Raw genomic sequence first — 27,630 nt, forward strand, 5'->3', positions numbered from 1 at the left:
GTACTGAGCCACAGCGGCTCCCCCAAGAGGTCTTTACTATCATGCCAGTGGGGTCCTGGGAAAAAGCCAAGCAAATACCTGCATTTAGTTTCATAAAGAACTAGAACCTGCCTGTCGTTTTCAAGGATCCCAATCTTCTCCTAGAGTATCATCCTCTCTTCTTCTATTATTTCCATATGTCAGTTAATTCTATCTAATTTATTTCAGTTATATAATGAAATTAAATGCATAATTTTTGATGGTCTTTTTAAAAACACCATACTGAGATGTAATTCATGCACTACTCAATCCACCCACTGAAAGGATGCAGTTAACGGCTGTTAGGGTATCCACAGACTTGTGCAACTGTCATCACGGCTGACTTCCAGAACATTTTCATCCGTCACTCCCCCAAAACCGCAGCCCCACTAGCTGTTACACCCCAGCCACTCCCCCCAAACTGCCCATTCTCTCAGCACTAAAAAGCCACAGACATACTTTTTCCTACGTAGACTTTCCTCTTTTGGGCCTTTTGTATAAATGGAACCACACAACATTTTGTTCTTTGTGCCTGGCTTCTTAGCATAATGTTCATTTTCTGATATATATCAGGACTTCTTTCCTTCTTGTGCATGAAGCATTTTATTGTGCGGATAGACCTCTCGCCAGCTGAGGATACTTACGTTTTCATTTTTGGGCTACTATGACTAATGCTCTTATGACCATTGGTGTATCTTTTGTTTAATTTTATTTTAAATAATGCTATTTTTTATTATAGGCTGCTATGCAAGAGAATCACTTGCATAGGATTAAAAATTCAGAAGCCTGAGTTCTAATTCAGACCCACTGACCCTGAATTGCTGGGGAGAGGCGCAAGGATCTTCATTTTTAAAAAGTTCTTTGATTTAGGGGTACCCAGTGGCTCAGTCGGTTAAGCGCTGACTTTCGCTCAAGTCACCATCTCACGGTTCATGGGTTTGAGCCCTGTGTCGGGCTCTGTGCTGACAGCTCGGAGCCTGGAGCCTGCTTCTGATTCTGTGTCTCCCTCTCTCTCTGGCCCTCCCCTGCTCAGGCTCTGTCTCTCTCTCTCTCTAAAGCAAAATAAACTTAAAAAAATTATTTTTAAAAAGTTCCTTGGTTAGGGGCGCCTGGGTGGCTCAGTCAGTTAAGCGTCCGACTTGGCTCAGGTCATGATCTCATGGTTTGTGGGTTTGAGCCCCATGTCGGTCTCTGTGCTGACAGCTCAGAGCCTGGAACCTGTCTTCAGATTGTGTCTCCCTCTCTCTGACCCTCCCTTGTTCATGCTGTCTCTCTCTGTCTCTCTAAAATAAATAAAAACAGTAAAAAAAAAATTAAAAAGTTCCTTGGTTGATTCCGATGCACACTTCTGTTTGGGACTTATTTAAATATTCATATACGTGCCTCTCCAAAATGAATGTGAGGCCATATTTGCTTTAGTTAAAAAAAACTCATTATAGAGAAACTCTGAGATTACTTTGCTTCCTCCCTTCCCTGGAGACCACAAGCATGATGAATTAAAAAAAACAAACTATATATAAAAACTATATATTTATCAGCATAAATAGTACATATGTTTTGTATTTTTAATGCCCAATTAGTATCACCTTTTTTAGAATGTTCTATAGCTGGCTCTTTAAAAACAACATTATGCTTTGAGATATATCTATACTAAGGTATGTAAATCTATTTCAGCCTCTGCTGTGTTTTATCTTGTCCCGTTTAAAAAGTATCTAAAAAATATCTAATCTCAAATTTTAAATCCTGCCTTGATTTGGGCTCCAGTTCTGTCATATTGCAGGAGATTCTCTTTAAGTAGAAGAAAGGGTTGGCCATGGCGTTATAAAACCTGGGCTCACGAGAGCTAAGACACCATCCGGTCCAGATTCTTCTCCTGTGGGAGGAGGTACTTGAAGCCCACAGGATTACAGATACGCCACTCATTAGCGGCACAGACTGTGCTAGAACGTGGTGTCACCATTGCTTGGATTTATGGGTGTTTATGGACGTGCACACGGAGAAGGTCCTCCAAGTGTCCTTTGGGAAGACAGACACTTCATGACTTATGGAAATGATATTATTTGTCACAGTGTCATTTTGTAAACAACACTGTGGAGAAGTAGCATCAAGGAAATTAATCTAGCTCTAAAAATAGATATCTTGACAATTACATAGAAAATATATGCTTATAAAATGATATTAAGTATCATACACAGCAGTTTTGCTTTTAGAATATTGTTCTTGTCCAAGGCAGACTGTACTGGGCCAAGGAGCAGGTCAGTTTTCCCCAAGGGGGCTTTGCAAGTGAGCGCTGGCTGCCTAAAGCCAACTTGAGTTCTTTAAAACCATCTGGTCATATCTGATTAAATGAGCATCATTCTTAATACCACAAGCCGGGCAAGGCTTTGATTGCATAGCCAGTTTCCAGTTAATGCCCTGGCAACAAGGAATCCGTGTTCTTACTGAAGCCAGCAAATAACCGTATTGCCCTGAAACATGGAAAGACTTACTAAGAATCTTCGAATTCTGAAGGGGTCAGGCAGAGAGAGTATCACTTACAAATGTCTCAACTTGTAAAAATAGAGTCTCCTACATTGTTGCGATTTATAAAAAGCTTAAGAGGAAAGACAGAGGGCTTCCTTATATATCCAGAAAGTAGGACAGTAAAATAACATCAACAGTATTCCAAACAAAACCTGTACCCACCCCTCATTCCTCCCTGATTCGTTCAGGTCTGTCTAATTACCTCTAGTTCCACTGGCCCTGGGGTTGGGCGTTCCATGGACCCATCTGCTTCTCAACTCAAGTTCTGGAAATCCTGACTCAGTCCGCTGGTTATGGTCTCAGTGATCTTTGAGTGTTGGCTTCAGAAGTCTATCCCGCAAAGTACCTGACATCTAGTCCTTTTCTGTGGGGCTCTGGGTCATTCTGTGTGGCAGGTGAGGTGTTCCAGCTCCCTGCCGACTGCCAAAGATTTCAGGGAAGCGTCCAAGTAAAACAAACTAAGAAAAATCTCTGCCGATGACAGCAAAAGCCTGAAAATAACTGAGGTTAATTTTATAACTGATAATTTTCAAAGGTGAAAGCCTTTATGGGAATTATGACAACAGTAATGACCCCGATATGAAAATTAGCTTCTTTCTGCGGCGCGCAAAACGAAATAATAAAGTCGATCCAGAAAGTTTTAGACAAAGTATCTATAAGCACAATCACTAAGGCTATTTTCAAAGAAGACAGCAAACATTGTATCTTATTTGTAAAAATAGATGAATAGAGGAAAACATTTATTTATTTATTTATTTATTTATTTATTTATTTATTTATTTATTTATTAAAGAGAGACATGACAAGTGAGCAAGGGGCAGAGAGAGAATCCCAGGAGAGGGAGGGAGAAGCAGGGCTTGTGTTTTTTACCTAAAGTGGGGCTTGAGCGCACGCCAAGTGGGGCTCATGCTCACCAGATGTGAGATGTGAACTCATGAACCGTGAGATCATGATTTGAGTCAAAGTCAGATGCCTAACAACTGAGCCACCCAGGCGCCCTGAGGAAAGCTCTTCGTACAACATAATTGCCTAGAAACCTCCTAGATCACGAATATACCCAACATACGTGCCATAAAATATACCATGAATGCCAAGCACATTCTTACCATATATGGTAGGAATATATCAAGAATATCCAGTAAGGAGGTTCAGTAGGCCTGGAGTAGACCTTAAACGCCTATATATTAAAAAGTCTATATGAGTGGGTGATGGGAATCCCCAATTGAAAACTACTGTTCTAGAACATACTAGATGGAAATGAAAGAAGTAAAGATATGGTCAGTTAAGATTTAAAGCAAATTACTGAAGTCGTGATTGATACCCTGTTTACCATGGTTGTCAAAGGTCAGGAAAAGAAGCACTAGGGATCAATGTCTTTGATACATTATTTCAGGCTTGGAAATATTACTAAGACATCAATGGCAAACGTCCACTTACATATGTAATTAGATTGCCGTTAGCTGGAGATGAAGACAGCCACGCCCAGTTGGAGCGTTGGTCACACATCGCGGTGGGGTAACGCCTGCGTCCTGCATCCAGGGACCACTGCCCCTCTCACTGGCCACCCGGGGAGGCTCTAACATCCCCAACCACAGTACCCTCGTTGCTCAGAAGAACCTTCCAGTCCCTCTGGCCGAGTCAGGCCGTGTCCTCGTAGGGAAGGTGCATTTGCTCTTAGGACACGTCCCGGTCTGATGGATGACGCGCAGATGATGGACCGGCGTTGTGTCGTTTGGGGCCCCAAATGATGTGCAGTGAAACGTTTTGATACCCATTTCCTGGAATGATGGGTGAGCTCCCATCGAGAGCAATTTTGAGTAACGTGTCCCGCCGACCTGTGGGAGGAGGCCCAGGCCAGCAGGTGCCTTGGGCGCCCTCCACCGCAGGGCCCCGGGGAGGCAGCGGAGGAGACCCGGAGAGACCTTGGGTGCGAGCCGGGAAGCCCGAGTCTGCGGTGCAGACACGCCGCGATCTGGGACTTCCCAGCCTGACGCTGCAAGGTGACTGGCCGCGTGGACGCGGGGATTGGGGGGGGGGCGCTGGGGGGCCAGGAGCTCGACTGCGGAAACCCTCGGAGAGGAAATAAAACCGCGAGGGCGAAGCCGTGCGTGGGAGCCGGGAGCCTGGAGCCTGGACTCAGCACCTGGGAGGCCGGAGGATGCGGCGGTCCTGCTCTCCTGGGTCCGAGAGGTGTGGCCTGCGGACCGGGAACCGGGGAGGCGCGCCCCAAGGTGGGGAGCAACGGCTGCTGCGAAGGGGGAAACTGAGGCCCAGAGCTTGTCCCAGGTGGGAGGGGCCCCCGGAGGTGTGCTCCAGCCTGGGGGGGGGGGTCTGCGGGTGATGTGGGGCGGCCTGGACATGGAGACCCTGCCCCCCACCTGCATCCTGCCCTCAGCCCGGCCCACCCAGGAGCCTGATCCTGGACGGGGCAGGGGTGTGAGCTGGGGGCGGGCCCGGGGACAGGGACAGGGGTGACCCTGGCACCAGGCTTCACTTCAGGAGCACCCCGGGGAGCTGTTGAAGCTGTAGATTCCGGGCTGCCTCCAAGATCAGTGAAGCCAGACTTGAACGTGCTACTAGGGCATGAGCCGCTGCTGTAAGGGAAAACTCTGTAATAACGGTGACATCAAGAATTGTAAACGATCTCAGAATCCAGGAGCTGTGGAAGGGACTATGTGAAAAAGGACTCCTGTGAGTGTATCCATTATGGATGGAAATCTGGAGAAAAGAAAGGCAATGCAGGTGTTCTGTGGGTCTCGTTTTATTTGGAGGAAGGCAGGTAAGCCATTTGAATGGGGGTTCTCTATGATTTAATTGTGATAAATTAATAGGGAGCGTTATGTTTTATGTATAGGAAACTAAGCACAAGTGAAAAAACATTTCAGCACATTTAGATGAACAAGGGAGAGGGCAGAGCTGAGGGACACAGAATGAAGAAACTTAAGCCAGGAAAATAAAGGAATAGAGTGGAGGAGACAGATGAAGAATGAATTAATACAGCCGAAGAAGGGAAGGAATAGAGTGGGAGAAGCCAGAGGAAGAATGAATACAGCAGAAGGAATTGAGTTCACTGTATCGTTCCCATAAGTTTGAAGAGGCCGAAACTCCTGCCCACCTCCCAGCCCTCTCCCGGAGAGAAGAAAAAGAAAAGAAAAAAGACAGTTTGGATTCTTGCATAGCTGTTCCACAGCTGATGAGAGACGGGTGGGAAGATCTCTAAAGTCAGAGGAAGACGGATATCGTATGATTCCACTCACATGTGGAATTTGAGAGACACAGCAGCTGACCTAGGGGAAGGGAAGGAAAAATAAGATGAAAACAGAGAGGGAGGCAAACCGTAAGAGACTCTTAAATGCAAAGAACAAACTGAGGGCTGCTGGATGGGCAGAGGGTGCGGGGATGGGCTAAATGGTGACGGGCTCTAAGGAGGACACTTGTTGGGATGAGCACTGGGTGTCCTAGGTAAGTGATGAGTCACTGGGTTCTACTCCTGAAGCCAAGACTACACTGTGTGTTAACTAACTCGAATTTAAATAAAGGAAAAAAAAAAAGATCTCCAACTATGGTTGTGAGTTGTCTGCTCCTCCCTTTAATCCTGCCAGTTTATGCCTTGAATCATCCACAGCTCGGTGGTTAGGCACATTCGTACTGATGAGTGTTATGACTTCCTACTGGGCTGACATTTTTGTCAATTTCAGAGGTGTCTTCTTCAGTCTCTCTCTAGTAACTCTCTGGGTCTTTCTGCTCTCCCATCGTGATATTAACTAATGCATTCCAGACTTCTGCCTGTGGTTCACATGCTGTATCTTCTGCCGCCTTTTACTTTCAGACTGCCTGTGCTTTTATTTTTATGACGTGTCCTTGCAGACAAGGTAGAACTGGTGTTTGTGCATTTTCATTCATTCTGACAATCTCCGTGGTTGCACCATTTAGTCCGTTAACTTTTAAGTAACCAGTGAATTGGTTTTGTTTATGTTTATTATTATTATTAGTTTTATTATTTGTTCCCTTTTATTCCTTAGTTTGATGCCATTTTGCTTTCTTTCAGGTTATTTGAATGTATTTTAGAATTCCCTTTCAATTTATCTATTGCATTTTTGGCTGTACCTCTTTGAACTTCTGTGTCCTGGCTGTTCTAAGGATTGTAGCGTATATTGTTAGCATTTCACAGTTTAGTTAGAGTTAGTATGGTAACACTTTATAATATGCAGAAGCATTGCAGTCATATATGTGCGTTCACGAGCTCCATCCTTTATGCTGTCTTAGCATGTGTGTTACATTTGTGTGTTTATCAGCTCTGTAATATTGTAATTTTTGCATCAAACAGTCCTATGTATTTTAAAGAAAGCAAGAGGAAAAAGAATCTTTTCTATTTACCCAGACTTTAAAAATTTTTTCGGAGGCTTCTTATTTTTTCTGAAGAACTAAGTTTCCATCTAGTGCCCTTTGGCCCCAAGGGTGTACTTTAGCCTTGTGCATTGTTCTAGGGGGCACATTTGCTGCCAGTGAGCTCTCTTAGTGGTTTTTTTTTTAAAGTTTATTTATTTATTTTAAGAGAAAGGGAGCGCATGTGAGCAGGGGAGGGGTAGAGAGAGACTGGGAGAGAGAGAAGCCCAAACACGTAGGCTCTGTCAGTACAGAGCCCCATTCGGGACTCGATCCCATGAACTGTAACATGATGACCTAAGCTGAAACCAAGAGTCAGATGCTTAACTGACTGCGCTACCTAGGTGCCCTCTCTTAGTGGTTTTTTGTTTTGTTTTGTGTTTTTTATTTGTAAGTGTCTTGGCTTTCGTTCTTGAAGAATGTTGTTATTGAGCATAGAATTCTTAGTTGACAGTTTTTTTTCTTTTAGCACTATCTTATTATTTATTATTTACTTATTTTGAGAAAGAGAGAGAGAGTGTGCACACGTGAACACTCAGGGGAGGAACAGAGAGAGAGAGAATCCCAAGCAGGCTCCGCATTATCAGTGCATGGCCCGATGTTTTAGCTCACATGACCTGAGCTAAAACCAAGCATTGGATGCTCAACCAACTGAGCCACACAGGCACCCTTCTTTTGTCACTTTATAAGTGTTTTGCTTTTGTCTTGTGGTCTCTACTTTTTTTTTTAAGTGTATTTATTTTGAGAGAGAGAGAGAGTGAAGCAAGGGAGGGGCAGAGAGAGGGAGAGAGAATCCCAAGTGCGCACACCATCAGTGCAGTGTCCGACGCGGGGCTCGAACCCATGAACAGTGAGATCATTACCTGAGCCAAAGTTCAGATCCTTGACTGACTGAGCCACCCAGGTGCCTCTGGTCTCTGTACTTCTCATGAGACATTGAGGATTATTTGAATCCTTGTTCCTTGTATGTAATATGTCATTTTTCTCTGTTCACTTTCAAAATTTCTCTTTTGCGTTGGTTTTCAGGCATTTGATTTTGATGTGCCTATGCAATGTTTTCTTTGTATTTATCCTTATTGGGGTTTGCTGAGATTCTGGACTCTGTGAAAATATGTCTTTCACCAAATTCGAGAACATTCCAGCCATTATATTTTCGAATATTATTTCTGCCCCCTTGTTCTCATTTCTCCTTCTTGAACTCTAGTTACATACATGCGAAAACTTTTGTTGTTATTCCGTACTTCCCTGAGGCTTATTTCATTTTTAAAATATCTTGTTTCTCCTGATTTTCAAATTGGAGGATTTCTTTATATTCATCCATCCATTCATTCATTCATTCATTTATATTTTAGAATGAGCAGGGCGAAGGGGAGAAGGGGGGAGAGAGAGAATCTTAAGCAGGCTCCACACTCAGTGCAAACCCCAACTTGGGGCTCAGTCCCACGACCCTGGAATCATGACCTGAGCTGAAATCAAGGTTCAGATGCTCAACCAACTGAGCCACACAAGCATCTCCAAATTAACTGATTTCTGTTGATCTTATCTTTATGTTCACTTATTTTTTTCCTCTATCATCTTCAATCTGTATTCTACATCTAGTCTAGTGAGCTCTTACTTCAGATACTATCTTTTTTTCCAAAATGCCCCACTTGTTTGATTTTTGTATGTTTTATTTCTCTGCAGAGGAACACTTTTCAATGGTCTTATCATTGCGAGCATATTTTCCTTTACTTCTTTGACCACGGGTAGAATGATTGCTTTGAAATCCTTGTCTGCTAATTCCAACATCTGGGTCCTTTCACAGAAGGTTTTCATTTATTGCTTTTTCTCCTGAGCATGGGTCATATTGTCCCTGTTCTGTATGTGGCAAGGATCTGGGGTTGTGTTTTGGACATTGTGAACGTTGTTGTGCGGACATATTTTGTTACATTCCTCTGAAAAGCGTTGATTCCTTGTTCCAGTAGACCCTTATCTTGTGGCCTCACATTGCAAACTCTGTTCCTAGCAGCAGCTCAGGTCTCAGCTGCGCTATGTGTATTTTAGCTGCCCCAGCCCCCTGCACGCAGGGTTAGGGGCTCAGCTGGAGATTCGGGAGAGTTTATATACAGCATTTGGGGTTCCCTCTCTCCTCTCCGGTAGTCTGTCCTCATTTCCTGGTAGCGGTGGGTGCCCTGAGTTCTGTTTTCTGAGTCTTCAGGCCAAAAATCCTGAGTTTTTTGTTGTAGTTTTATTTCCCCCATAACATAGCGTGCTGTCAGACTTAAGCCCTAAAAACAGCAACTCACTCAGTGTCATTCTCATCATTTTAATTCTTTTAACTTTATTTATTTTGAGAGTGAGATCGAGATCAAGTGGGGGAAGGTGCAGAGAAAGAAGGAGTCTCCTCACGGTCAGCACAGAGCCCGATGGGAGGCTTGAAGTCACGACTGTGAGATCATGACCTGAGCGGAAATCAAGAGTTGGATGCTTAAATGACTGAGTCACCCAGACGCCTCCTCATCTTTTTAAGAAAAATTTTTGACGTTTATTCAGTTTTGAGAGAGAGAGAGAGAGAGAGAGAGAGAGAGAGAGAGAGAGAGAGAAGGGGAAGGGCAGAGAGAGACTGACACACACAGAATCCAAAGCAGGCTTCAGGCTCTGAGCTGTCATCACAGAGCTTGACGTGGGGCTTGAACCCACAAACTATGAGATCATGACCTGAGCCGAAGTTGGAAGCTTAACTGACTGAGCCCCCTAGGCGCCCCAGTAGTCATTATCTCTTGAACAGTTGGTTGGGTTTAAAAGGAGATTACTTGGCTAATGGAATAGGGAGTGACAGCGAAATGGGATTTTAACAAAGATTGAGCCATATGTTATTTAAAACAATCATTCAAAGGAGAATTGAAATGAAGGAATGAGTATACAGCAGGCATATACTAACAGCACAAAAGCTGGAGCGAGTGGCATTAATATCACATGAAGAGGAATTCAAGGCCAAAAGCTTTAACGAGGTGAAAAAGACATCTATGAAGGAAATACGGTAGTCATGGATCTTTAAGGGTCAGGCTAAACAGCAGTCAACTATATAAGTCAGAGACTCCTCGAAATATAATGAAAACTTACTGAAAATATCTTTCAATAAATATGTTATACTTGTTTCTCATCAGGCACTCGTTTAAGTGTATGCACAACTATAATTAGATACATATGTATAGGACATACATATATACACACATGAATAACAATATATTAGGTATTAATAACATATATTCTTCCCCTCTGCTTACTAGAACAATTTCCATAGCTGTCGTACACTGAGTCACAGAGAAAACCTTCATAAATTTCAAAAGGGCATGATTTTACAGACCACATTCTTATCCCAAATACAGAATCATAACCTGAAAGAAAACTATGTAAAAAATTAAGAAATAAACATACAGTACACCATTTCAAATAACTCTGTATCCAAAAGAAAATAAAACTGATATTACAGATCATGAGATAATAAGAGAGATTATTTCATACTCAAACACCAATGCAGAGCCAAATCTCTATAGAGAGTGAAATTGTTGACTGTAAACACTCTAAAAAACCAAGGTAGAAGCTTAGTAAAATAAATATTCAATTTAAAAATTAACAACAGGAGGGGCGCCTGGGTGGCTCAGTCAGCTGTGCATCTGACTTTTGATTTTGGCTCAGATCCTGATCTCAGTTTGTAAGATCGAGCCGTGAGTCAGGCTCTGCAATGACAGAACTGACAGCACAGAGCCTGCTTGGGACTCTCTCTCTCTCTGCCCCTCCCTTTCCCGTGTGTGCACGCGTGTGCACCCTCTCTATCTAAAAAAAAGTAACAACAGGAAAATAAAATTAAAAAGTAGGCATTATGAACCAATAAAAAGAAAAACCAGGGGCACCTGAGTGGCTCTATCGGTTAAGCATCGACTTCGGCTCAGGTCATGATCTCATGGTTTGTGGGTTCGAGCCCCATGTCGGGCTCTGTGCTGACAGCTCAGAGTCTGGAGCCTGCTTCAGATTCTGTGTCTCCCTCTCTCCCCCTCTCATGCTCTGTCTCTCTGTCTCTCTGTCTCTCACAAATAAATAAACATTAAGAATATTTTTAAAAAATTAAAATGGATTAAAATATAAAGAATCGGACTAAACATGATAAAAACCAATTATCAAAAGGCAGCTGTGTCACAGTGAATCATGAAATGTTGAGTCATCTCTATTACAATTAGAAGCAAAGCAGACATTTCTGTCATCACTATATTATTAAACTTAGTTCTAGAAGCTACCAGTGATTATAGTAATGTAAAAGAAGAAAATATCTCATCTATATGTAATATTATGAAATTTAAAAATTATCTTTATATTTATAGGATGCAACTGTACACCTGTAAATCTCAATAAACTCCAATAAAAGCAATTAAAATTAATATGAGTTTATTAAATTTCTGAATTTATTTATATCAACAATAATGGATAGGAAGTTGCAATGTAAAAATAAAATCTCCTTCACAGTGGTGATAAAATTCTCTAAATGACTTAGGAATAAATTTATGAAGAAGCGTATAGGGCTTCATGTTATGAAAATGTAATTTTACTCTGAAGGGCGTCCATAGTTACTAACCTAACAGACCTCCAACGTCTTCTGGGTAGGATGACTTTGCAGTAAGAACTGAAAAATTTCTAAACTGATAAATACAGGCAGTGCTCTTTGAAGCAAAAGCTTATTTTTTAAAAAAATTTGACACTAAGAAAAATGACCGTAAAATTTATTGGAATAATAAATGTCTGAGAAGGGCCAAGAAAAATTGTAAAACGGCTTTGTGCAGCCCCTTGCTTTTCTGAATATTAAAATCCATATTAGGGGGAGGGGGAAAAGAGGTGGTGGTGATGGAGGAGGGCACTTGTGGGGAAGAGCACTGGGTGTTATATGGAAACCAATTTGACAATAAACTATTTAAAAAAACATTATGACAATAAAAAATTATATCTAACTGGAAAAAAATCCATATTAAAAGCTACACCGATAAAGGCAGTATACTGGCATGGGAACTGATAAACTTATTCATGGGTGTGCCTATATGCTCATATAGAGAATAGTGTATTAACAGATCCAAATATATACGTAAAACTTAGCAAATGGTAAATAACACCTTAACTAAATGGGGAAATGATGGTACATAAATAGTGGAGACATACTTCACTGTTCATCTGGATTAAAACAAAGCCCTAATTTACATTATATACACAATTAAATTCTAGATGGATTAAGGCTCCAGATGTTAATAACTCCTGTAAAATAATAGCGCTGCATTTCAGAGAATAAAAATTAGATAAATTCATTTTTTATAAGAGAAAAAGAATTTTAAAAACCGAAACTGGTAAAAATTTGTAGAGTAAAAATAAAAGGGGTAACCTGACAAAGAGCTAATATTTCTATTATCTAAGAACCTTTAGAAATTGACAAGACAAACAACTCAAATAAAAAGGGGTAAAATATATGAAGGCAAATGTCTGAACAGGGAAAGTAAGTGGCCAAAACTCATGAAAAATATGCTTTTCTGTTCTGGTAATTAGGAAACTGTAAATGAAAACAAAAGTGAAATTCTGTTTTCTCCCCAACTCGTTGGCAGAGATCGAAAAGAGTGATTGTGCTCATTGGTTGTGAAGGTCAAGGAAAAGAGCACATTCCTATGTTCACTATGGAATATGAATCGCTATAATTTCCTTTTTAGGAAATAAATCTAATTTAAAAAACCCACCATTCAGCATAGTATAGTGTTGTTTGTAGAAACACAAATATATATAAACATTCTGAGGGATAAATTATATGTGTAGTATTCAGCAGATGCTAAAAAAAATGAAGTTAGAACCATCTGAATTAACCTGGACAAATGTCCATGATATATTAAAATAAACAATCACGTTATACCCCTATTCCCATGTCTGTTTTAAAAAAACACAAAAGTAAAACAAAAATGGCAACCAACCAAAAAAATTGCCTTTATATATATGTACTTGGATAGATATAGGAATGTATCACAATTTTAGTATTGATTATCATAGGGACATGTTACTGGAGGGGGTGTTTATGGCTTCAGTGCCTTTGTAATAAAAGTAACTGATTTCCCCCCAATTTTATTGAGATATAATTTACATGTAACATCATATTGGTTTAAGGTGTGCAATGTAAGGATCTGATGTGAAATGTTTACTTCAGTAAGTTTAGTTGACATCCATCACCTCACAGTTACACAATTTTTTTCTTGTGATGAGAAAAAGTAACTTTTAGAATACAGAGAACTGTGGGTGAGTCCAAAGAGCATAAATTAGAAGGTGTAGACCTAGCCCCACCCTGAACTTGCAATGTGACCCTTTCTGCCTTGACTTTCTTGTCTCTAGAGTGTGAGCAGTAATGGCCGGGCTCCTAAGCAGGCTACTGTGTTGTCGTAAAGATAAATGGGGGCTGAAGACAAACATAATTTGAAGAGTTAAAAGTTATTACAATGCAAGCTAATATCCTCAAGAGAATTCTCAAACATTCTCAATTTATACGACACAGGTGACAAAGTCGTCCGAGGAAGCATCTTCCCTTCCCAACGGCGATGTAGGCAGCGAGGGGCAGAGCGCCACAGAGGTAAGTTGGTGCCTTGAACCATCTTCCCCTCAGACTAGCTTGCCCAGAATATCTCCTTGGTTCTCAGTTTTCTGTCATTCTCCTCTACATGGATAGAATATGTGTCTGTCTGTCTGTCTCTCTGTCTCTCCATTATCATCTAACATCCATCCATCCATCATCCATCTATCGATCCATCTGTTCACTCATTATCTATCTGTCTACATCTATCTATCCATCCATCTACCTACCTACCTACCTACCTACCTGCCTATTATCATCATCCATTCATCCTCTGTCTGTCTGTCTGTCTGTCTGTCTGTCTATCTATCTATCTATCATCCTCCATCCTCCATCCACCCATCTATTTATTATCTATGTATCTATCTATCTACACTCTATCATCTTTTTTACTTTCTAAAATTATAAAGCCTGCCTCCACTCAGCAACAGAAAACAACTCTACCTGAACATTGAATCCTTTGGAGTTCTCTTCATTGGCCTTAAATGGGTGAATTGCAGCTCCTCATTAGTGAGTCCGTTACTCTACCAGGCACATGAATCAGGTCTATTGACTGCCAACAGCAGGTGCAGGGAGTGATATTGGGGTGGGGGATCCCACACTGTAGTATCTGAGTGACCTGATGAATAGGAAGTCTGTGTTTGTTTGTTTACTTACTGTGTGTCCAAGTAAGAAAACCGAAGCATGTGTGGCTTGGTTTTCCCTCGAAAGCTCATCTAAGGTTAGTGATACCATGGGTTTGCTTTATGACCAGGCAGCAGAGAAGGCTGAAGAAAGTGGAGAAAATGAGGCACAAAAAGAGGAGAAGGAGGATTCGGGCAACCTCGCCGAGTCTTCAGAGAAGAATGTGAGTGTTTGCTTTTTTTTTTTTTTCCACCATGGTTTCACTGGATTCCATTCACCAAGCTTTTCCTGAGCTCCTCCTGGGTGCAGGAATCTTTCTGGGCACACAAGTGAGCACGGAAGCCCAGGGCTGAGGGTTTAGGCCGGGAGGAAGCAGGAGGAAGGGATAGTGACTGTGGTCAAGGCAGCAAGAGGGCTAAAAGGAAGTGGAGGAGGGACCCTGAACCCAGGCCTAGAGAGACAGGCTACACAGTGCTTCAGTTATCAGTAGTTGTGATGTTGGGGTTGGGTTAGGTTCAAGGTCTCTCTAGAACAAGGGACCTTACTCGTTGGTCATGAGTGATGACGGGTTCCCGGCAAACCCCCACCAAGAACCCTGCCTGCTAGGGACACGGAATAAGTGGGGGGGGGCGTTTGTGGGAAGCCAACAGGAGCTGAGGTTGGAGAAGGGCCTGGGGGAGGGAAAACCACACTCTGTTCCAATTCGGTCATGGGAACGTCAGCTGCTCCCAGGCCTGTGATGTAATTCTAAACGGGTCAGAATAAGGGGCGGGGGTGGGATGGGAGGGAAGGGGAGACCACAGTTCTAGGAACGCCCAGGCTGAGGTGCAGGGGATTGGATGGGCCACCCAGTCAAGGAATTCTGCACCTGGGAAGCCAGGAGAGGGGAGAGCCTGGTGCGCAGGGAGCCGAATGGGCGGGTTGTGGCTTCGCCGTAGAGTCTCAGTGGTCTAACACGTTGGGCCACTTGTAACAAAGACTGTTTCCTGAATCCTGATGATTTGCTTTTGTACCTACTTATTGATTCCTGGAAAGGTGTTGGACTCACATTCCCAGCAGATAGAATGTGGTGAGGCAGGGCATGAGGCAAACAGGCTATGAAAACTGGGCTGGGTGGCCGTCAATTCGTTGTTGTCTTAAGGAATTTAAATTTGGGAGGGGCCTCATATTAACGATTGCTGTTTGAAAACGTTGATTACTTAAGACTCTTCTGAAGTCTTTGGTTTGGAAGAAAGATAAAACCTTTAAGTTTTGACCTAGAAGTTAGACGGGGTTTGACGGGGTACGGTCCGAAAATGATAAATGGCAAATTACACATCACGACAATTTCATTCCCTTGTAATTTAAAAATCCATGTCTTCATGTATATTTCTTTTTATTTATTTTAATGTTTTTTTAAAAATTTATTTTTGAGAGACAGAGTGAGACAGAGCAGGGGAGGGTCAGAGAGAGAGAGTGACACAGAATCTGAGACAGGCTCCAGGCTTTGAGCTGTCAGCACAGAGCCCGACGCGGGGCTAGAACCCAAGAACTGTGAGATCATGACCTGAGCCAAAGCGGGACGCTTAACTGACTGAGCCACCCAGGCGCCCCTAAAAATCCATGTTTTTTATAATTCGGACTTTACAGGAATTGCCTAAGCACTCCTGCAGTATTATTGATTTCTACTTTGAAATTCAGTTTGCTTCTTATAAGACAGAGAGACAAAGACAAGAAACTTTATACTATAATCTCTGTCTCCTGGGAACCGAGAGGAAGGTACCATTTTCATAACTGGACCCTGGTTTCTTTCTTTTTTTCTTAATGTTTTATTTATTTTTGAGAGCGAGAGAGACAGCATGAGCAGGGGAGGGTCAGAGAGAGAGGAGACACAGCATCCAAGACGGGCTCCAAGTTCTGAGCTGTCAGCATAGAGCCTGACGTGGGGCTCGAACCCACATGACCTGATCACAACCCGAGCTGAGGCTGGATGCTCAGCTGCCTGAGTCCCCCAGACCCCAGTTTCTACAGCAAGGCTGGGCCTGCTTTACCTCAGCTGCTCTTTAGTGGGGTGCTGAGCCCTCTGGCCTGGGGATTCTCTTTGTTACTGTTTTTTTGTTTTTTAATTGTGAGCCCTTTACAAAGTATATTATAATCTGGGGAATCCTGACGGGAATGAAAAAAAATCATTTCTGTTATTTTGGCCTGTGCCATATATGATGAAGAAAACACTCAGTAAAAATGTTTTAATTTTAGATGACGGTATTAGTCACGTTAATCATCAAAGTCACTTTTCAACTCTTTAAATAACATTTATTCTACATCAAGACAGATTCTGACTTTTGCCTATTGGGCAAGTGTTGGATGCTGTGTGACTCACTTTAATTCACTTAAGTAAACACACACACGCACACCCCCCCCCCATGATTTTGATTTGTCATTGAGCAGTACAAATGATGCAATCACGTGGTTAGCTCTGGGACTGAATCTATAGGAAAATGGATTGAAATTGAAATTTTTTTTAATGTTTTATATATTTTTGAGAGAGACAGTATGAGTGGGGAAGGGGCAGAGGGAGAGGGAGACACAGAATCTGAAGCAGGTTCCAGGCTCCGAGCTATCAGCACAGAGCCCGATGCAGGGTTCGAACCCACGAACTGCGAGATCATGACCTGGGCGGAAGTCGGAGACTTACCCCACCGAGCCGCCCAGGGGCCCCCAGTGCTGTTTTAGATAAACCTTGGCTCTGTGAAAACCATCTGGAAGGCTGGCAGGAACCTCCACTGGGGGGAGGGGTTATACAGGGACTCAGGGCACCCCTGAGTCATCGAGGGAGGGGAGAGGGCTCCGGGCCTTTGTGGTGGTCACGCTGTCACTCGGCTTCCCTGCTGTCCTTTGCAGCCGCTGAGCGCTGGCCCCTCTGGCCTGGCAGGACGCGGGGGGCCGTGGCTCTGACCTAGGATGCCTGCTGCCTCGGGGGCAGGGAGGCCCTCCTCTGCCCGTGTGTCTTCAGTCTGCCTGCTTCCTTCAGCTCACTCCAAACCCAAGCTCCCCGTGCCCCCCTTTGCCTTTTTCCTCAGGGATCACCTAGCTTCATTACCTTCGTTAGCCCAGGTTTTTTTTGTTTTTTGTTTTTGTTTTTTTTGCTTTTTTAATGTTTATTTTGAGACAGAGAGACAAAGGATGAGCAGGTGAGGGGCAGCGAGAGAGGGAGACAGAATCCAAATCCAGATTCAGGCTCTGAGCTGTCAGCACAGAGCCCGACGTGGGCTGAAACCCACGAACCCTGAGATCATGACTTGAGCCGAAGTCGGACGCTCAACCGACTGAGCCCCCCAGGCGTCCCATCCCAGGGTTTTGGAAAGCAAGGCCTAGAACCGCTCCCCTGGGGTCCCAGAGCCGCAGCCGATCTGGGGCCTTCTCCTTGCAACACGGGAGAGGCAGGCTCGACTCCCTGTGCCCTGTGTTGTGTGGTGGGGACAACATAATTCATGTCCTGGCTGTGAGCCACCCTATTTAGGACAAAGGATACAAACTTGTCTTCACTTTTTATTCTGAAATAAGCACAGACTTACCGGGACCTCGTTCAGCGTCCCGCGCGTCCCCTTCACCTGGCCTCGCCCCACGGTGACCTCGCAGACAGCTGCGGTACCGTAGGGACACCAGGGACACGGCGTTGGTCCCTCCCCGTTAAGCAGACTGAAGCCCTTATTCGGTGGAACTGTTATTTCAGACCTTTCACTTGCCTGTCGAATGCCACTCATCTGTGCACTGGAGCAGTTTTCAGGCGCGGGACGGGGACGGCGGCCTCCAGCAGGGGGCAGTGTGGAACCCAGAGACACGCCAGCCCAGGAGGCTCTGAGGCCCGGGCTTGCTCCCCTGATCTCAGCTGTCGCCCATGCCCGCTGTTTAACCTACTTGTAAACACCCAAGCGATGCCATTTTGTTTTATTTTATTAAAAAAATTTTTTTGAGAGAGCACAGGGGAGGGGCGGAGGGAGAGGGAAGGGGGGACAGAGGATCCAAAGTGAGCTCTCTGCTGGCAGTGCTGAGCCCAATGTGGGGCTCGAACCCACAAACTGCGAGATCACGACCAGAGCTGAAGCCAGATGCTCAACAAACTGAGCGACCCAGGCGCCCCTCAAATGATGCCATTTTAATGGGAAGAAATATTTATTTAAATCAAGAGTGATGAAAAAAAAAAGAATCAGAGGGGCACCCGGGTGGCTCAGTCGGTTAAGCGTCTGGCTTCAACTCAGGTCATGATCTCATGGTTTGTGGGTTCGAGCCCCGCATCGGGCTCTGTGCTGACAGCTCAGAGCCTGGAGGTGCTTCAGATTCTGTGTCTCCTTGTCTCTCTGCCCCTCACCCGCTCACACTCTGTCTCACTCTGACTCTCAAAAAAGTTTTAAAAATTAAAAATAAATCAGAAATGGAGACAGAAATCATTACCTTCTTTAGTGCAATGGACACCCCCACCCCCATCCCTGACTGCCAACCCAAGTGTCTGATCTCTTAAGCTCCAGATGCCAAGATGGGGGTCACCTGCGTGCTCACAGGTTGGGGGTCACTGGGGGGGCAGGGGAGTGAACACCGGAAACTCCGTTCTTCCATGCCTAAGGAGACCCCCGGTAGAGAGGGGACTTGGTGGTCCCTTTCCCTGCTAATTGGGGAGGGACGGATGGCTGGGGGAAGGGGGGAGGTTCGTGCAAGGTACGTAAGGGGGAAGGGCACACTTTGAGGAGGGGGCTGTGGACTGGGGGCTCGTGAGGACCTTACAGGAGGCTAGAAATGTGGTTCGTCTTTGTCCAGGGTTTCCCAAAGACTTACTTTAAGTTGTGTTCTTTGCCAGATCAGCGGCCCCCTCCCAAACCTTTTAAGATTTTGGCTTGACCGGCCACCTGCTGGTGGCCTGTAAAGTCCAGCGGCTTCCTCCTGAGGTCCTGAGGGAAGTGGCTTTCCTGCAGGGCAGACGTGGATTTAGGTCTGCGAGGAGCTGCTGAATCTCGGGCTGGGCCCCTGCTGTGCCCGAAGATCCAGAGAACTCTGCCCTTCTCCCTGACACTTCCAGACACTCAGAGGCCACCTGCCCACCTCAGGTCACCCCGGGCTGGCCCTCGGGCTTCCTTCCACACCAGCCACCTGCCCTGACCGGCCACGGCCTGACACTCATCACAGCCGACACCTGCCTGGGGTCCTGGCTACTTGCCCTCTCTGCTGCCTCGCGGGCCAAGACCCAGCAAAAATAGCCGCCGGTGAAGGCCCTAGGACACCCCGCTTTGGAGGCCTCCCCTCGCCAGCCTGCTTCCAGGAACAGCAAGGGACAGTGAGGTTACGTTGTAGCTTTGTCGGGCGAATGGTGATTTGTGAGAGCTGAGCTCAGCAGACCATGGGATTACGGTGATCTTTAAAAAAAAAAACCCTTTTTGCCAATGTAATTATTTGCCAATCATAAACGTCGGTTCAAGCATCGTGTATAGAGGACTTTCAATGATAATTTATAATTCCATGAGCTAAGGATGGACATTTAAGTTCTGTTTAAATAATACATCCTCAGGGTGCCTAGGGGGCTCAGTTGGTTAAGTGTCTGACTCTTGACCTTGGCTCAGGTCATGATCTCAGCGTCCATCCGTGGGATCGACCCCCCGTTGGGCTCTCTGCCCACAGCAGAGTCTGCTTGGGATTCTCTCTCCCTCTCTCTCTGTCCCTCCCCTGCTTGTGCTCTCTCTCTCTCAAAATAATTAAACTTCAGAGAGAAATCATATACCCCCCCATCTCCTCCTATAAGGGATTTGAGGCAGAACTAGCAAATACAAATTTACCCATTCAACATTTTATTGACAGATTGAGTGCTGTCACATGCCGGGCAGAATTCTGAGCAATGAAAATCACTAAGTCCCTGCTCCCACAGAGCGCAGGTTCCGCCGGAGGGGTGATGGCCACATCCGGGGTTCTTCAAAGCATGCTTGATTTTTTGCAGCTAAGTATTTCTATGAATTCCCTGGGCTGTTGCTTAACCCATTTACTGTCTCTTTAAAAAAAAAAAACTAAGGTCAGTTCAGATATTGATAGACAGTCCTAGGTCCCTTGGTCGTTGCTCCTAGCTGGCTGTAAAAGTTGAGATGGGCACTTATTCCTGTGGGACACCCCCAGCCTCGCTCCGAGGGTGTCCTCATTTTCCACAATGTACATCTTGATAATGCGTTGCTTCAGCTGAATATGGTTCATCCAAATAATCGAATTTAGAAAAAGGTGAAACTGCATAGCTGATAATTCAGTGTTGCACATTTTACTTTGATCTCATGTGGATACAAAGAAAATTAATCCAAACAGTTACTAGCAGAGTATACGTTCATTTATCCAGTCACTTAGCACATTTTATTGAGCTTACACCTCGATGCCAGGCCGCAGCTAGATCTTGGAGATCCCAAAATGAATAACGATGCAGGCTGTATCCCCAAGAAGTACACAGGCCTGTCAGAGAGACCGAGAGATGGTGGTCGTGGGGGCAGGTGAGGGGGTCCTTAAGTCAGCCTTACGGGTCAGGAAGGTCGTTCTAAGTAGTGACCCGGAAGGTGTAGCCGACGTGAGAAAGTTGCACGTGGTCCAGAAGGTTGAAATAAAGGGTGGGGAGGGACCAGGAGAGCATGGGGGGAGCAGGGCTGGATTGTGACGGCCTTTCAGCCATTCTAAGAATAACAGACAGAAGTTCCTTGAAAAGATGGATGTGATCAATATGAGGGAAGCATGGTTGTCTTTTAATTTCCATTATTATTATTTTTAATACTTATTTTGAGAGAGAGAGACACAGAGGGAGAGAGAGAAAGAGAGACAGCGTGAGCAGGGGAGGGTCAGAGAGAGAGGGAGACACAGAATCGGAAGCAGGCTCCAGGCTCCGAGCTGTCAGCACAGAGCCCGACGCGGGGCTCGAACCCAGGAGCCGTGCGATCATGACCTGAGCCGAAGTTGACACTTGATCTAACGAACCATCCAGGCGCCCCAGGGTGTTGTCTTTTAGAACAACGTGCGTGGCCACAGTGTGGAGAGCAGACGTGCGTAAGGACGATCAGAGGCGCCGGCCCCTGGGTGTGAGGAGGTGGGGTCCTGGGACAGGAGGGCAGGCCTGGCGGCAGTGGGCGGGGCCAGAGAGGCTCAGTCAGCTCACCGCTGCAACAAGCGTGGGCCTCTCTCCGCCTGGACACTGTTTTAGCGCCACAACTTGGGGTGTCGCCAGGGATGTCTAAGGTAAGGGTGGGTTAGGAGCCCCCTGTGTTGGGAAGTCCTCTGGGACGACGGCGCCTGGCCCGCTCAGGCAGCCTTTCAGTTCTGTGTTTTCTCTGCCGACCTCAGAAATCTGCGAGTCTTATTCCAGAACTGGCCAAGAACGTGGGTCTCGATGGGGGGAATGCGGCCGTGATGGGCCCTCAGCACCCACCTTGTATGATTTTGCCTTTTCGGTTACTGATCTTGAAACATGGCCCGTCAGTGGGGAGGGCACTGAAGCGGGGACCAGGAGCCTCGAAGTCAGCCCCGACTCTGGTGCTCACGTGGACTCTTATCTTTTTGGCCAATCACGTAACTCTGTGGCCTCCATGTCGTCGCTTGTCCAAAGGAGGAATTCAGTGTGAGGCTTTGGGAACACAGGTTCCTTCCCTCTCCCCCAGTCCGAGATTCCGTGAGCTCACTGCCTGAGCTGTAAGGCATTAGGAGTGTTTAGGTGCTGTTCCCTTCAGTTAATGAAAGTAGTTGTAGTACCCGGCTCTCCCAGAGGCTTGTCATAGGGCCATTTTGGGAAACGTATAGAAGAACTCTTCTTTCTTTGCCTTTTTAGGAGATAGAGCCTGGTCTAACAGCTTTAGGGAAATAGGAATCCAGTGGGTTGGCAGTGTAGAGATCTGCTTGAACTTGGGATGGCCTCACCCTCTCTTACCTTGCAAATGTCTTTCTTTAACCAGAAATCAGGGTTTAACTACTCAATGGTCCAGCAATGTTATTATTTTGTTTTGATGGAAGAAAACTTTTTGATAATCTATCTTTATCTGCTGTTTCAAAGCTGAAGTAAAGGCATACTTATAGGCATAGAAAGTCAGGAAAGACGTAATTTTGTTCAGATTTTCTAATTGCTTATGTGTATGGTCTGAATTTTCCTAGACAGTGATACAGATCAGCTATATTCTTTGGATATAGACAAGCATTAAATATGTAATTAGGCACTATGAATTTTTTTTAATGTTTATTTATTTATTTTTGAGAGAAACTGAACATGAATGGGGGAGGAGCACAGAGAGGGAGATACAGAATCTGAAGCAGGCTCCAGGCTCTGAGCTAGCTGTCAGCACAGAGCCTGATGCAGGGCTCGGACCCACAAACTGTGAGATCATGACCTGAGCCAAAGTTGGACAGCCAACCGACTGAGCCACCCAGGCGCCCCTAGGCAGTATTACTAATTAATTATATCTTTTCAGGAGTAAGAGTGGTGGAAGATGTCTCTAATCTCATAATATTCTAAGGGCTTGAAATACAACGCACGAAATAAGTAGGCATTGCTTAGTTATCATGTCTTGGCTATTTATTTATTTTATCAATAAATTACTGTCTTCCATTTTGATGGAAATGTACTGTTATCATAGTTGGCTTAATTTATAGATTCAGTTTAAAACTTAGATGAATTCGTATTTTTTCTTTATTTTCTATTTCTGGACCGAAGGAAGAAGAGGGAGAGACCGCAACGGAAGAGGTACAGTAGTGTATTTAACGGTGGGGCCTGATGAAAAGTCTCTCAGGTCAGAGAACCGCAGCTTTAGCCGCCTTGTCCGTGTTCTTCAAGACATGAAGCTGATGTATCCAAGAGAGGGGGCCGGAGAAACAGGCGTGGCTGCGGGCCTTTTCGGAGCCTCCTGTCTGCCCAGGGCAGGCGGGCCCGGTCCTTCTTCCCTCTGCCTTTCTCCTTTATGGTGGAGTATGCATTCTTTATGCACCTTGCATGGTGCTTAGCGGTGCTGTTTTAGTGTTTGTTTATTTTTGAGAGAGAGAGAAAGGGAGAAACAGGGCATGGGCAGGGGAGAGGCAGAGAGAGGAGACACAGAATTGAACCAGACTCCAGGTTCTGAGCTGTCAGCACAGAGCCTGACATGGGGCTTGAACTCATGGGCTGTGAGATCATGACCTGAGCCGAAGTCAGAAGCTTAACTGACTAAGCCCCCCAGGCGTCCCTTGGCCATGCTCTTCTGACCTGGTTGGTGAGGGAAGGATTCCCTTCCAATGGCCCCGGGGACGGCTGAGTCACGGCACCTGACATGGTGCAGACGAGAGTGACAGCAGACTATCAGTCCCCTACTCTCAAAGCCCAAGGGATGAAGACATCAACAAGGCGTCACTGCAGTGCAGGGACACAGGGAGCTGCGCTCAGGACCGTGGGAACAATCGGGGGGCGTGGGGGGCAGGCTCTGCGGAAGTGTGCCCTGGTTCACATGGAGAATGTGGGTCCGCTTGTTTGACTAGTTGCAGGGGACGGGTGGGTACTGGGCCTGGGCCCTTGGCAAAGCCGGCGGCTTGGCTGGGAGACCTTATCTGTGGGAGCTGAGGCCAGTGTTCCGGCCATTTCCGGCCGTCCAGATCGTACCGGATGTCAGGGCAGCACGTGATGTTGAGTCTGTGTTAGTCACTATGTATCTTAGAAACCATGAAACTTAAACGTGCAGTTCATGGCCCAGTATCTGGAAGATCTGTGACATCAGCAAACAAGAACACGGTTCTGGGATTTCTAGTGGGAACCTTCCCAGGGAGAGGATTATTGATTTGGGAAGAATTTCTTTTTTTTAATTATTTTTAATGTTTATTTATTTTTGAGAGATAGAGGGAGGGAGAGAAAGAGAGAGCAAGAGAGAGCCAGCAGGGGAGGGGCAGAGAGAGAGGGAGACACAAAATCCAAAGAACAGAGCCCAACGCAGGGCTTGAACTCATGAACCATGAGACCATGACCTGAGCCAAACTCAGACCCTTAACCAACTGAGCCACCCAGGAGCCCTGATGACAAGTTTTTAAGGTGACTTGCATGTTCGGAGGGTTTCCAGAGCATTCCGTTAAGTTCACATAAGGAGAAGCATCCTTCTGTACTGTTTCCTTGAATTCCGTGATGTTCATTGAAATTGCGGAATTACTGAAGGGCTTTAACTTGCCTACACAATTATGTCACCAAGTATAACCCATGTTGGAGAGTGAAGACTCCTGTGGGTGGTGATGGCAGACCTACTCCTGTGAGTGCCCGCTGTGCTCTGGTTACCAGCCAGCGTGATTTAAGGGAGAGAATGTAGACGGCGGCAGCAGCGGTTCTCAAAGTGGGGTTCCGGGGAAGTAGCCACAGCCTCACCGGGGAACCTCTGCAGACACACGTTTTCAGGCCTTCTCCAGATATACCGAATCAGAAACTCTGAGGTGCAGCCCCGCCAACTGTGGGTTAGCAAGCTCTTCAAGTGTTTCGAGGCCCCGTCAGGTCTGAGAGCCGCTGGGTTCGAACCTAAGTTCTAGGTAACCTGACATGTTTGCAGGGGGAGGCCAATCGCAAGAACTCCTACTGTTTGTTTTTCGTTTGCTTGTTTATTTATTTTGAAGGGGGAGGGAGAGCGAGCGAGCGCGCGCGCTGTGTGGGTGGGGAGAGGCGCAGAGAACCCCAAGCAGGCTCTAAGTTATCAGTGCGAAGTCTGACGTGGGGCTCGAACCCACAAACAGAGAGACCATGACCTGAGCTGAAGCCAAGAGTCAGCTTTTTTATTTAAAAATTTTTGAACTTTTATTTTTGAGAGACACAAAGCATGATTGGGAGAAGAGCAGAGAGAGAGAGGGAGACAGAGAATCTGAAGCAGGCAGGCTCTAGGCTCTGAACTGTCAGCAGAGCCTGATGCGGGGCTTGAACCCACAGACTGCGAGATCATGACCTGAGCCGAAGTCAGACGCTTAACTGACCGAGTCCCCCAGGTGCCCCAAGAACTCCCACTGGTTTGACCCTCATCATTAAAAGTCCACGAATTTCAAAGACAATAGTGTGTATTTTATACTAGGAACTTGTGTTTGGTAAAATAAAACCCCAAACCCGTATTTTCCTTTCAGTGACTGAAACGAGTAACAGAAGATGAGAAGGGGGTAGAGGCCCCAGACCCAGACGGTCTGACACTCAGCTTAGGTTTTTTATGAATGGATTCTCCTCTTTCCCGTTCTTTCCCCACTTGTTGAAATGGTCTGATTTTACCAGTTTAATTGTGAAAGCTTCCAAGAGCGATCTTTTTCTTGTGGGAAAAGTTTTGTTTTGCTTCCTGTTAGGCACCGGGGACAGACTTCATTATAAGGAGCTTCATGATCGTTTTCATGGGTTTAACCTGCACAGACTGCACCCCGGTTCTGTAGCCCTGACTGCGTGCAGGGGGTGCGCCTCATCTGATGGCGCCGAATCGAGACTCCGGCCAGCTGCGCACCGCTGGGGTCGGTGACTCAGTAGCCAGGTGTCGGGGACTTTCAACTTACGCTCTCATGGGGACGGAGGCACGTCAGTGTGTGGAGACATCAGTTGAGAGAATGGTAGTGGATTGTGAGTGCACGTCCAAAGGGACACGCTCAGATTCTCCATCTTCTTTTTTTTTTAAATAAATATTGTTTTAAGTTTACTTACTTATTTTGAGAGAGAGAGAGAGAGCAAGCACGAGCAGGGGAGGGGCAGAGAGGGAGGGAGAGAGAGAATCCCAAGCAGGCTCCCTACTGTCAGCACAGAGCCCAGTGGGAGGCTTGACCTCACAAACCGCAAGATCAGGGCCTGAGCCAAAACCAAGAGTGAGACTCTTCACTGACTGAACCCCCAGGCTCCCTGGTTCTCCCCCTTCGTATCCCGGCCCCTCCCGTCAGCTGACTCACCGACTTTAATTGTAATCAAGAGTTTTGAGAATACTGTGAATGAACATTTTTGGAGTACCCGTTTTAAAATGCTAAGCAGAGAGAGCTAAATCAAAATGGAGAACTTAGAAAAGGGAGAATAATGTGCCGAAAAACACCAAGTGTGTTGGCTCAGTGTTTCTTCAAATCCTTTATTTGTGAAGGTCATCACCATTAAAGAGGACCCCACATGTTGAAAGAAATTCCCCTAAAAAGCTTTTGTTGCTTTAAAATATTTTTTATTTAATGTTTATTTTTGAGAGAGCGAGAGAGAGAGCGAGAGAGAGAGAGGATCTGAAGCAGGTTCCAGGCTCCGAGCTGTCAGCACAGAGTCCCACATGGGGCTCGAACCCACAAACTGTGAGATCATGACCTGAGCCAAAGTCAGACACTTAACCGACTGAACCACCCAGGCGCCCTGTGTTGCTTTTTAAAATTATAAACAGTTCATGGTCTTATCAAAAATTTAGATAATACAGATAAAAGAAGAACACCAAAGGCGTTTACAGCCCCTTTACCCAGAGAGAAACATGGGCTACACACATCCACACAATCACACACACGTGTGTCCACAGGCACTCACAGACATGTGCGGACACACACACATGTGTCCACAGGCACTCACAGACATGTGCGGACACACACACGTGTCCACAGGCACTCACAGACATGTGCAGACACACACATATCCACAGGCACTCACAGACATGTGCGGACACACACATGTATCCACATGCACGCACAGACATGTGCGGACACGCATGTATCCACATGCACGCACAGACATGTGCGGACACACACATGTATCCACATGCACGCACAGACGTGCGGACACACACATGTATCCACATGCACACACAGACGTGTGGACACACACATGTATCCACACACATGCACAGACGTGTGGACACACACATCTATCAGACCTCAATGAAAATGCTTGTAATCTACTTTCACTCATGGAATGTGTGTGTATTTGGGGGGAGGAGATAGTAAATCTGATCTGCTTCATTATATTTAATGTCATTTTGTCAAATGAATCCCTGTTTTCAGACCTAAAGGTTATTTCTAGCCTGTTCACGCTATGATTTTTAAATTATTAGTTATACCTTTCCAAAAATCAGTTTTTCTCTTGTGAGGCAAGTTTCCATTTTTAAAAATCCATTTTTACATATGAAAAGAGACACAGGCACCATTAAGTTGGTTGCACGTGTGGGTTGCTCACGGCTGGGCATCAAGAAATGGGGCCCTGTGACAGAACACAGCCAGCTTCTCCATCTTGTCTGGTCACATTCCGTTTGCTGAGGTTCCTTCTGTATTTTAGTCTTCCAACTGCCTTCGGAATTTTTATGAGTCATTTGATGAGAATAGTCCGTTAATATGAGTAAAGACTGTGTGCTTCAGAGCAGTCATGAAACTCACTAGAATTACGTACTGTTCTGCCACCGTCCTCAACTGTGGGCTGTGTATCGTGTGTGGTTGTGTGCCGTGTGTGTTGTGTGTGATGTGTACACTGTAAGTGATGTGTGTTGTGTGTACCGCATGGGTGATGTGTACAT

The 27,630-nt window shown here is 45.4% G+C and overlaps 1 protein-coding gene across 2 annotated transcripts in view; it reads left to right on the plus strand.

Annotated features, from left to right (window-relative positions):
• SH3BGR (SH3 domain binding glutamate rich protein) overlaps positions 1-27,630 on the plus strand; it is a 51,035-nt gene that overhangs the window by 20,931 nt on the left and 2,474 nt on the right. Inside the window, exons 3-5 of one of the 2 annotated variants that reach the window (XM_029938930.1) lie at positions 13,475-13,549; positions 14,304-14,396; positions 22,860-22,889. In XM_029938930.1, coding sequence (XP_029794790.1) covers positions 13,475-13,549; positions 14,304-14,396; positions 22,860-22,889 — 198 coding nt within the window. The remainder of the gene's footprint in view (positions 1-13,474; positions 13,550-14,303; positions 14,397-22,859; positions 22,890-27,630) is intronic. The other variant, XM_029938929.1, reaches the window with a different exon arrangement.

Source organism: Suricata suricatta, chromosome 5 (assembly GCF_006229205.1).
Source record: "Suricata suricatta isolate VVHF042 chromosome 5, meerkat_22Aug2017_6uvM2_HiC, whole genome shotgun sequence".
In the NCBI taxonomy this organism is placed as follows: Eukaryota; Metazoa; Chordata; class Mammalia; order Carnivora; family Herpestidae; genus Suricata; species Suricata suricatta.